The sequence below is a fragment of the Perca fluviatilis genome, chromosome 3, assembly GCF_010015445.1.
Source record: "Perca fluviatilis chromosome 3, GENO_Pfluv_1.0, whole genome shotgun sequence".
Lineage (NCBI taxonomy): Eukaryota > Metazoa > Chordata > Actinopteri > Perciformes > Percidae > Perca > Perca fluviatilis.
This window is the reverse complement of record NC_053114.1, coordinates 15,935,856-15,947,223: the sequence shown is the minus strand read 5'-3', so window position 1 is coordinate 15,947,223 and position 11,368 is coordinate 15,935,856. Positions and strand designations below refer to the sequence as shown.

Below are 11,368 nucleotides of genomic sequence, written 5' to 3'. Positions count from 1 at the left end.
AGGAAAAAACAAACATGTGGCTAATGGAGAATCTGATTGGCTGGTAACTTTATAAATCTACTAGCCATGTTGGCAGGTGATCCAAAAAGTGAATTCAAAGCCCTGATTGTAGCATTGTATGAGCTGTTCACTTGCTGACATTAGTAAATTAACATGCTAATTAAAGGCATGCTGAAATGACCATTGGACGATGAATAAGCCCATTTCATTTAGGTGACACTATTATTATTATTATTAGTAGTAGTAGTTATGAAGTTGTCTCTCCATTTGCTGTTTTGTTTTTTTTGTTTATGGTATTTTCATATAAAAACAAATGTTGATGAGTTAACAATGAAGCTTGCATTTCTTATGAGTTTGAAATGTGGCTAACCATAAGTGGAAATGTTCTTTTATGTTTGTTTTTATTTTAGAAACTACCATGTGTTTTACTACCTGCTGGCAGGAGCGAGCGAAGAAGAGAGGAAAGCCTTTCACCTCATGAAGCCTGAAGAATACCATTACCTCAGTCAGGTGGGACCTTCACAACCACCTGTTGATTTGTAGAAATATGAGCTCAACTAGAGACCTTGTCTGATTTTGTCTTAGACAGGTTGCTGTCAATTTCTGACATTTCTATGTCTTTATGAGATTTGCGTTGTGTTATGTTTTTGCCATAGTGTCCGTTAATTTGTAGAGTTGTGTGTGTGTGTGTGTGTGTGTGTGTGTGTGTGTATTGGCGTCATCTACCAGTTGTTAGGCCCCAGCAAACCGAGCACAGTTACCTCTGTGTCTCTGCAATCAGGAAAGAGAGAAATCGGGACACAAAGGAAACGCATTCCTCTGTTTGTGGCTTTCAACACCTACTATGTTGCCCCTCTCTTTCTCTCTCTGTCACACACACACACACACACACACACACACACACACACACACTCTAAAACGGTCTAATTTCTTCACTTGTTTCAGAGAGACATGTTTTCTTTTGAAGATCTGTGTGTGTTTGTATTTTTTTTTATTTGATTGTGTATTAAATTGAGTTGTGTGGGTGTAACTGCATGTGTGTGGGTTTTGCATACACTTTAGTCCTTATTAACCTTTGACACATGCACTCACACATTCTCATTCGTACATCACCACAAACAGAGACAAAGACAAAAATAGTATCTGTCCTTTGTCACTGTTTCTTGTGTTGCCCACAACAAAAACAGGTTTCACATAACCAAAAAACAAAGCCACAATAAACACATACACACACATACACACACACACATATTACATGTCATTAAGGAATGTGGATGTTATGTAAAACTTGTTGAGTTTCTTCCTTCGAGCTTTGACAGTCAAGCCATGGCAACCAGGGACCCGCTCCCTTCCTCCTAAATCCTTTACGCCTACGCAGAAGAGAGCAGGGAATTCCTTCCATTCCTCCCGGCCACTGACGTGCACATGCAAACACACTAACACGCATGCATACATAAACACATGCATACAGTCTCGCCCTCTGGTCTTCTTCTACCCTTCCCTTGTATCTGTGTCTTTCCTTCCGTTCTGTGCATTCTGTGGAGTTCACATAAAGAAAACCACACTGTTGCACCCGCTATAGTTCTTGCATGGATTTCACAACCCCCACAAGGTATTCATTTTTCACACCTTGGTCCTTAATTATAACTCATTCTGCATTTTCCTTTGAGAGCCACACCGGTGGTTTTGAATCTGTAAGTCAGACACTTACCGGTAACCACAAATGTACTTTTTAACAGGCCAATGTCCGAAGCAAGCACTAGGTTGGATCTAGTTCATTTAAATTCTATTTTGCAGAGATTTACACCTTTCTTTAGATGCTTGAAATATGAAATCAATCAATTACAGTGAATTCCATTTTTGTTTCCAAAGTCACATTAATATTGTGTGATGGTGCAGTTATAAGTTGTAAAAAGAAATTCTTGAAGATGCATTTAAGGACACCCTGCCTGAATCATGCTGGCTGGTTGTATTGACAAGCTATGATGCTGAAAAAGATCCAGAAAGGTATAGACGAGCAGACATTTACTTTAGCTAATACACTACTATTACTAATACTAACTTCATACAACACAATTCAAAAAATCAGAACTATCCCTTTTAATGTTCATGTGTGTTAACAAATCTGCAGCTTTCATTCCACCTTCTCATCCTGCTCAATGACTTGATGTGTTCAGTAATGACATGTGCTTATTGTTTAGTGTCTGCGAATGCTTTTTGTGTGCATACATCTCTCTCATCAGAATCTGTACTTTCTTTTGAATTTTTAACATATGTCTGACTGTGTTTATTTGATATTTGTCTGTCCGTCTGTAATGAACAGAGCTGCAAAGTTCAGCCATTGCTTGTGTCTTAACAGCACGTCCTTGCTCTTAGTTGCACATAAATCTGTGTTTAAGTGTACAGTATGTGTCTTCATTTTAGTGCTGCTATCTAACCGTAACCTCTTTCCCCCTTTTAAACTCTGCCTTAACATTTCCAGATGACAAAGTCAACCCACCAACCGCACTGGGACAGTTACTGTGAGAGTGAACCGGTCAGTATCTGTGTATGTACTGTCCGTGTGTCATTACGTGTCGGAGAAACCTACACAAGTAGATTTTCTGTCACCTGAGCAGCTTAAGCCACACTTTCCCTGCACCAACCCCAGCTCATTTTGTTGCCTTTTGGACTTTTCCTGGTTTGGTTTTGGTAGTGTTTATTCCATCCTTGTTTTGTTTTTTTTGCTGTTCCCTTGTTGTGCTGCTTCTGTGAGCTATGTTGGTATGTCCAGTCATATCCTGGCCACTGTAGCTGTGTGTGTGTGTGTGTGTGTGTGTGTGTGTGTGTGTGTGTGTGTGTGTGTGTGTGTGTGTGTGTGTGTGTGTGTGTGTGTGTGTGTGTGTGTGTGTGTGTGTGTGTGTGTGTGTGTGTGTGTGTGTGTTTGACTTTTTTTGATCATTGACATTGCAGTGTTTTCTAGTTCCTCACTTGGGTTGCAGAATTGTTTTCTAGCATCAAGTCTGACATTTACCAAGAATATGAAAATTAAAATTGCAACGCTGCTCAGTGTTAATGGCTAAGACTGCACGTTAGGTTCCAGTTAACCCTCTGAGGACGAAACGCGCACCGGCGAGTCAAAGCGAGGTTTGACAAAACTCCTACTCAAAAAGCGATATTACAGAATTTCATTTCAGACATTTATTTACTATTTTATTCATATATTACGCTACTTTTGTGAACCCAAGACTTGTGTAAACTCATTTCAAGCACCAAGACAATTGAGTTAACTGTAGGGTATTTTTTTTTGTTCTTAAAGAGATTTGAGAAATATTTCCGCTTTAGCACCAAATTATCTCTTTACGCATTGCTCTGGGACAATTTTGGGCATCCGTATACAGAAAGCTGAGTTTGTTCTTAACATTTTGATCTGAAACACACGGGGATCAGTCATATTCAAATACCCTAAAAAGGAGAATTCAAGGAGATATCTTAAAGTGCCCTTTAAACTCAGAGGGTTGACAGAGACACTTTGCAGCAATCAAAACATCCCAGTTAATTCTAAGAGGTACAAAAGAGTGATCGTGTGTGCTAAACGAACAAACTTCAAACTAAGATATTTCCATTTAAATCCTGTCATTCTTTCCTTTCTGTACAGTAGAATACCATTTTCTGTAGAAATGCAAGTGTTAAGTTGTAGTTACTATAGATTACAACACATAGTAGGAAAGATTACTCATTATATTGGCAAAACAGCGAGCTGGTAGTTTTCCTAAGGTCAAAAAGAATGATCAGGCTTCTAAGTATAGTATCTCTAATATAAGTTGCCTGATAAAACACAATGTATTGCAGCCATAAGACGTGTGAGTGTTTGAGCAATGGGCTGAGTCCCAGTCACAGGTGTGCCCCATTGTTCAATAGCTAGTTTGTGGCCAAGATTCTGTATATTTACATGCTCGTACCTCTGGGTTACCATAGGTTATTTGCTCAAAGACGCACCCTCACCTCACTAGATCTGATTGAAATCGCACTGAAGTACAACTACTTTGATTGAATGATGTCAATGATCAAAAAAGTCTTTGTGATTTGTGTTGGGTTTTTGTGGTGGGGTTTGTGGTGGGCATTAATGTTTGTAATTAATGTTTGTATGTAACGGTGCTCTTTGGTGTGATTAATTTTTCTTCTTTCTACCTCAGTGAGTTAACAGTATTTTTGAATATTGATGACACAATATTGATGTTAACTCTGACATTAGTGAATAGAAAATATTATAAATATACCGTGACAAGCAGTAGTGGTCTGTATTAGGACTTTTTTTTTATAACACTGCAAGAAAAAAAAACTATTATTACATGTCGACACAGGTAATATTATTCCAGTTGATGTATTTTAATGATAACTATGATTTTTTTTAAATGTAATTTTATTTAATTTCTAACATTTACAACATATGGAATCCTCGACCACCTGCTTACTACATTGATAGATTGTTTTCTTGAAAGAAGTCGAGTTAGAGCCACTTCTTTGTAATAAATGTAGACTTTCCTGCTATAGAAACACTAATCGGTCAGTGTGAGTTTCTGCAATGAAAGCAGAGAGTAAGGGAGGCAAGAAGGAGGCACGTTGGTGTAAGTGTGAGTCTCGTGTTTGGAGTGTTTGTCTTTCTGAGGCCTCGGTATGTGATAATTATGGCAGCCATAGTGGAATGGGCCCATAAAGCAAAGAGCAGAGCTCACATTACGGTGGGTGTATGTAGCAAAAGACTACAGTATGTAGTTACATCAAAGCATGTGCTCCCAGTCTGGGAAAAGCTTTTCATCTTGTCAAAAACAAGTTATCCAGATTTATCCACAGTTTACTCCTTCTCATGTGCATTTGGTTCCTAATAATATTTCTGCTGTTTTAGGCTACATTTACATTGCTACGTTTTGGTAAAAAAAATCTTTATAACCACGCGACTTTCTGTCGCATAGTAGACAAAATACCGTACAGTACACATACCTGAAAAGTAGTTGCTTTTCGGCGAAAATCGCCGTTTTGAATGGGGAAAATCCACGTGAATTGTGTAGATCTGAAGAGTTTTTATTTGGGGGGGGTCCGAGACCTTAACAACCGTCATCTACCAGACCGAATAGCAACGCGGATTTCGGTGCCTTGTTTTAGGTGCCTCTTAAATGCCTGCGCTTCTGTCTGATTCTCCGAAAACAGACGTTAGAGGCAACAGACACATCACCGCACGGGACGCTAGTTAACGCTACACTTGGCAGCAGGTAACGTTAGCCTACCGTTAGCTAGCAGCTGGAGTAAACACGGTTAAAATGCTGACAGCTAAACGGTGTAAAAGTGTGTCTGTATTTCACTGGAGAGGATTGTAACACCAGACTGTAGCTGCTGCTGTCTGAAAAACAACACAGACTCAGCCTCGCCAGCCTCGTGCTGCATTCAAAGTAATTGTAAAATACCCTTTTCCCATCCACTGTTCTTTTTGTCGTTAACAGGAATTTACTGGTGAAATAAGTTATTGTTATTACATTTTTAATAAATCATTTAATTATAAATATATATATATATATATATAATTCTTTCAGTTCAGGCACCATTTTAAATGTATCGTTTTAGCACCGGGAAATAGTTGTTTCTTCTCTTTATTTCCTTCTCGGGAGGGGGTGGGGGAGAGATGTGTCACCTTTTTCACCCCGTCTGAGTTTGCAGGTATGAGTACAGGAGAAGCTCGCAGGCAGTTTCGACTTACATTAGCTGTTTAAGTTTAATTACTAATGTTAACTAGCATTTTAGTTAGCAATAATTAGCCTGTGCCTATGTTATCTCCTTACATATACCTACGCTCGCCGTCCTTGCAAGATTGGGAATGATTGAGATTTCTCTTGGCACAGCTACCAGAAGACTTCCAACTTTCAGACAGGTTTCTCACGTCACATCTACGTCTTCAAGCTCAGTTTGAGGCTGCGCAGTAACGCTCAGCCATCACCGGAAAAGTGCTTCTAATATCCTTCTCCGTAGAAGACAACCGCGTCATATTGTCCATTTCTTTTACTGTCTATGTTTGGAATCTGCGGGGTTGTGTTGCAGTCTCAACGGCCGCAAACGGAGACCTTTGGCAAATCCAACACTGACGCCAAAGTTTCGTTGCCCGATTGGGTCTTATTGGTCATGGCGTTTCGTTCTCTGAGATTAAAGTGCTAATGTTTCTATGGCAACTACAAGCAGAGTATACACGCTGCCCTGTGTTTACCCCAGCACGCGTATGCCCAGTATACAAGAATGTTCATGAGATGTGCGGTTTGGGCGTGTTGGTTTAAACGGAGATTACTACTGGAGTTAAAAAAGCTTGCGCTTTTGGCTTAAAACTCTGCTTAAAATCCAAAACGTAGCAATGTAAATGTAGCCTGATACACAAGATCTGCACTTCCAGTGTATTACATGTACTTTGTTAGATTATATATATATATATATATATATATATATATATATATATATATATATATATATATATATATATATATATATATATATATATATATATATAGCAATTGTATATATTGCAATTGTATATATTGCAATTGTAAATCGCTTTGGATAAAAGCGTCAGCTAAAATGACATGTAAAGTGCGTCGTCCATCACTCAAACAAAGGAAAACACATACACTGCTGCTCTTTTACCAGCTCGCAAAATGTGGATTGGGTTAAAGGGGAGAAGCCAGGCCAGATTTTCCACTACTTGAGCAGAACCTGCACACACTGCTGTTCACCAGACACTCTGCCCATCAGACTTGAGTGTTTGACCCGTGGACTTCTTAATGATAACTTATTTTAGTATGAGTCAGTTCATTCTGTCTGCTTCAGGCCACTCTTCTGTTTTTTTTTTTTTCTGGCTGCAAAGTAAACTAAAAAACTATTTTAGGCTTCTTTGCTGGACACTCTGTAAACATGAAAAATATTTGGGCACTGTGCATGTCAACAGTCTTTAGAGAGTCCTTCATAGTGACTTGTCATTAGCTCTTTTGGCTTCCAGGCCGCTGTGTCGTAACCGCTGCTGTAAACTTGGTGACACCCGCTTGCTGCATTTTTTTTTTCATTTTTTCAGGACTGCTTCACAGTCGAAGGAGAAGACCTAAAGCATGACTTTGAGAGGCTTCAGCTGGCTATGGAGATGGTGGGCTTTCTTCCTTCCACGCGCAAACAGTAAGTCACACACACACACACACACACACACACACACACACACACACACACACACACACACACACACACACACACACACACACACAGACACACACAGCTTTGTGGCACTATCTTTGTAGGTACCCGTCATTGACATAATGCATTCCCTAGCCCCTTACCCTAACCTTAACCATCACAACTAAATGCCTTACCTTAACCCTTACCCTCACCCTAACCATAACCTAATTCTATCCCTAATCCTACAACCAACCATAGTTAAACAAGCACACACACACACACACACACACACACACACACACACACACACACACAGCACTGAGTGTGTTCTAAGATACGATTGACTTCACTGTAATAGTCCCTAGTGACAGCTTTGTTGGGCATAGAACGTACAGTACAAATATCTCAGCCTTGTTGGCCACTCCATTCATCATCAACACCTCCGCCACCAATACCATAATGTGAATTTCAATTTCATCATTATTTCAATCAAATCTGCACTAATAAAATCAAAGGATTCCACAGATTTGAGAGTAACTGCAGCTACAGACAGTCCCAACAGTATTTTAACCAGTTTCCTGAACTGTTGTTTAGGATCTTCTGCCTGCTGTCGGCCATCCTTCACCTGGGCAACATCCGCTACAAGAGGAAAACCTACAGGGACGACTCGATCGACATCTGTAACCTAGAGGTGCTGCCTGTCGTCTCAGAACTGCTGGAGGTACTGCAAAATATTGCAACTGGGAGTTTTTATTCCTGCATAATTTCTAAATGTGCGATTTAGATTTAAAAAAAAAAAAGTCTAACATGATATGTCTGCTCTGACTGCGACTACTTTCTCAATTACAAAATATTGTATGAGGTAAGATAAAATCAAACATGAGGTTTAAATATGGGTGCCCTGTGCAAAAGATTGGACAGGATAAAATGCTTTTGCTCTTTAGTTATCCACTCTAAATTATGTCATGCACACAAAGATGCCTTTCTATTTATTGAATAATTAAGTTCCCAGTGACATGAAGTGCAACCAGACTTTTCTACCAGCACTTATATACGCACTTACGTATACTGGGTATTTTTCTGCGTCTCAGGGTCATTTTAATGTGCTCTTCAACAGAAGCTCTTTGTCGATTACACATCCAAGAGTCTTTCGGAGCGATTGAGCTTCGTTGCGTAGCCTTCCGTTAACCGGCATAAAGCCACATGCTGTACTGTGTTATCTTTGTCGAGGGAGGTTGGAAAGGTTAGAGACATACTATGCATATTACTCTCCAGCTAAAGTTTGATTTAAATTTCCATTGGAGCCTCAAGTACTTGATAAATACAAACCGTATTGGGCCCTAATGGTATTTGGTACTTTGGTATTATCTCAGTAATGTAAATTTTAAGTATTGTATTAGATTATTATTGTTTGTGGCCAATTCAGAATCTCGCAGTATTCACATCCTCATTGCCCGTCTCACATTTAACTTGTGTAGACTTATGAGGATACCGTTATGTTGCTGCTGCAGATTTTCAAAAGCACTTCTTCAAGCTGTCACCCTGCACACAGGCACTTAAGCACTGTCAAAGCAACTTCAATGGAAAGTGTCCGATTTCCTTTGAACAAGTCCAAACTTTATGATGATCCAGGATTCCGTTGCTATTACTTTGTAAAACGATAATGGGAATGATGGCTTTCTCGTCTTCTCTTTCATTTAACTCATTTCCCTTTGTCTCTCGCTGTCATGATCCTCAGGTCAAGGAAGAGATGCTGTTTGAAGCTCTGACAACACGGAAGACCGTTACTGTCGGGGAGAAGCTGATTGTCCCTTACAAACTGTCCGAGGTGAGATGGTTCTCCTACTAGTAGTAGTGCTAATATACAGTATATACTATCAGACTAGTGTGCAATATTAATCGTGGTGAATTTAATGCAGATGCAGAAAAGCCCAAACATTTAAATTAAAGTCCCAGGTGGTGAAATTCTTTACAGGTGATGGAAAAACAAGTCTGCTACTTTCCTGCTCTCAAGTAGAAGTAGACCAGGAAAACCCATCCATGTTACTTTCTGTGGAAATAGTTTGGCAGGTTTAAAGAAAGAAGGACTTGAAGGGTAAAAATGAAAGTGCCGCTTCAGACTCCTGCACAAGCTGAACTACAGTAGATTCACTCACTGGTTTTAGTTTAGTTTAGTTTTATTTATGTTTTTCAGACATCTGTAACTCAGGGCAATCAATGCCCTGATAACATTCAACAACATAATACACACATATACACACGTATACATACATAGAGACAAGAAACAAACAAGACCGAAAAGGTGTAGGCTGAAGCCAGAGCTTATTACACCTACCCTTTTTACATAAAAGTATATTTTTCCATACAACAATTAAAGTTACAGAAACTAAGTATACACTATATACCCCAGTACAACACAAGAAGTCCAATACATTTTGTGCACCTTCTAGTATTCACACTTCTGTTTTATATTTGTTAATCACCTTATATTTAAATAATTTTTTTAATCGGTTGATTGTGTTACACTTTTTCAAGTCAATTTCTAATTCATTCCACAGTTTAACTCCATACACCAAGTGTGCAGCATTCTGTAACTGGGCTAATATTCAGTTTTATACACTCTAATGGGTTGGATAGACCTTGTTGAAAATCTTCCATCCTCCAATAACTTTCCTCATCTCTATGCTAACTGACAGTCAGCTCTTTAGAAATGGGAGATTCGGAGGTCAAATCAGAGAATGCTGCATTTGGATTCTGTCAATAGTGATGCTCCATTATTGCCCATTTTATTGTGATGCACCATCACTTATATTCAGTGTAAATAACTGAAAATGTTTGTAAAACTGAGCTGAGTAAACCCAACTGATGTATTGGGTTCAACTGTAGTCTAATGTTAAAGTTTGAATTTGTTGTTGGCGGCATACCACCACTCGGCTCAAAATAAAGAGTACACTCAAAACAGCCAGTATGTCTACTAAGATATACATTTATATTTGTGCTCCCTATAGTGTCCACTATCGTCCCAAAATGCTCAATGGTGTTTTAAGCCCCCAACGTCGACTTCAAGGCACCTAACCCTAGCCTCAACCCTAACCATTGCCTAGTTCTAGTGCCTTCCAGGCAGCGCTGTGACTGTTGACTTCAAGGCACCTAACCCTTACCATTGCCTAGTCCTAGTGCCTTCCAGGCAGCGTTGCCTGGAAGATGTATTTGGGGGCTTAAAACACCAAACACCTCCCAAAATGCATTGCACAGAGGAAGCGGAGGAGCTGCTTACAGCTGGAGACAAAAATATGTTTTTGGAAAGACTTCTTGCTGTCTGTTCAAGTTAAACTTAAAAGTTGCTTAAGTTTATTTGGCATTTGTTTTTGAACGTTGCAGTATTGACATCCAATGGTTTAAGTATTGTATCACTTCCAGTTGATATAAAACAGTTAAATATGTTCTGACATATTGACTTAAAATAAATGATACACTATAAAGGTTAATGTGTATACTGTAGTATGGATTTTGAGTCAGACCTAAAGACATAGGAGTTCTTGTATGACTGAGCATTTTCTAAAGTTTAAATAAAGATCATTCTCAGTAGAGCGACTGAAGGCATTTTGCCAGCTCAATAACAGCGTTGCAGCCTCGCCTCTTCAATCTGACCCGGCCGTGTTTACAGGACAGCCTGCACCAGGACCAGATCTCCTCCTTCTCTCTCTCTCTCTCTCTCTCTCTCTCTGTGTGTGTGTGTGTAGCTCTTTCAGTCTGTGGCCCCCACATGAACACACACCAACACACTTCCAAACACATGCAGTAAGTCCTTCAGTGGGTTTAGAGAGCAGGGCACTCATTTGAAGTCCCTCTACACTTTTAATTGAAAACAAACAAGGTCTGTGGATGAGAGCCGTCTGAAAGAGAAGAAAAAGGTAACAACATGGATACAGTTTGAATATGGCCGTTTTTTATTGTGATGCACACAGATAATGTTAACTTTTAAACTTCTCATAATGCCTAAACTTTTAATTTCATTCCAGTGATGTCAAATCAGTGTTAAATATTTTGTTGCACACATACAGTGAGTTAGCTTGAATGATCTTTTTATTTTCCAGTGCAAATCACTCACAATATTCACCCAAGGAAACAATCTCAGCAGTATTTTACCACAGACTCTCCCAAAAGATGTTGGCGTTTTACAGATTCC

The 11,368-nt window shown here is 39.3% G+C and overlaps 1 protein-coding gene across 7 annotated transcripts in view; it reads left to right on the top strand.

The window, feature by feature from the left end:
• The window catches only part of myo9aa (myosin IXAa), a 130,702-nt gene that overhangs the window by 70,489 nt on the left and 48,845 nt on the right, over positions 1 to 11,368 (top strand). For 6 of the 7 annotated variants that reach the window (XM_039794732.1, XM_039794733.1, XM_039794730.1 and 3 more), the window contains exons 5-9: positions 411 to 510; positions 2,483 to 2,536; positions 7,085 to 7,182; positions 7,774 to 7,900; positions 8,918 to 9,007. In XM_039794732.1, the coding sequence (XP_039650666.1) occupies positions 411 to 510; positions 2,483 to 2,536; positions 7,085 to 7,182; positions 7,774 to 7,900; positions 8,918 to 9,007 (469 nt within the window). The remainder of the gene's footprint in view (positions 1 to 410; positions 511 to 2,482; positions 2,537 to 7,084; positions 7,183 to 7,773; positions 7,901 to 8,917; positions 9,008 to 11,368) is intronic. The other variant, XM_039794731.1, reaches the window with a different exon arrangement.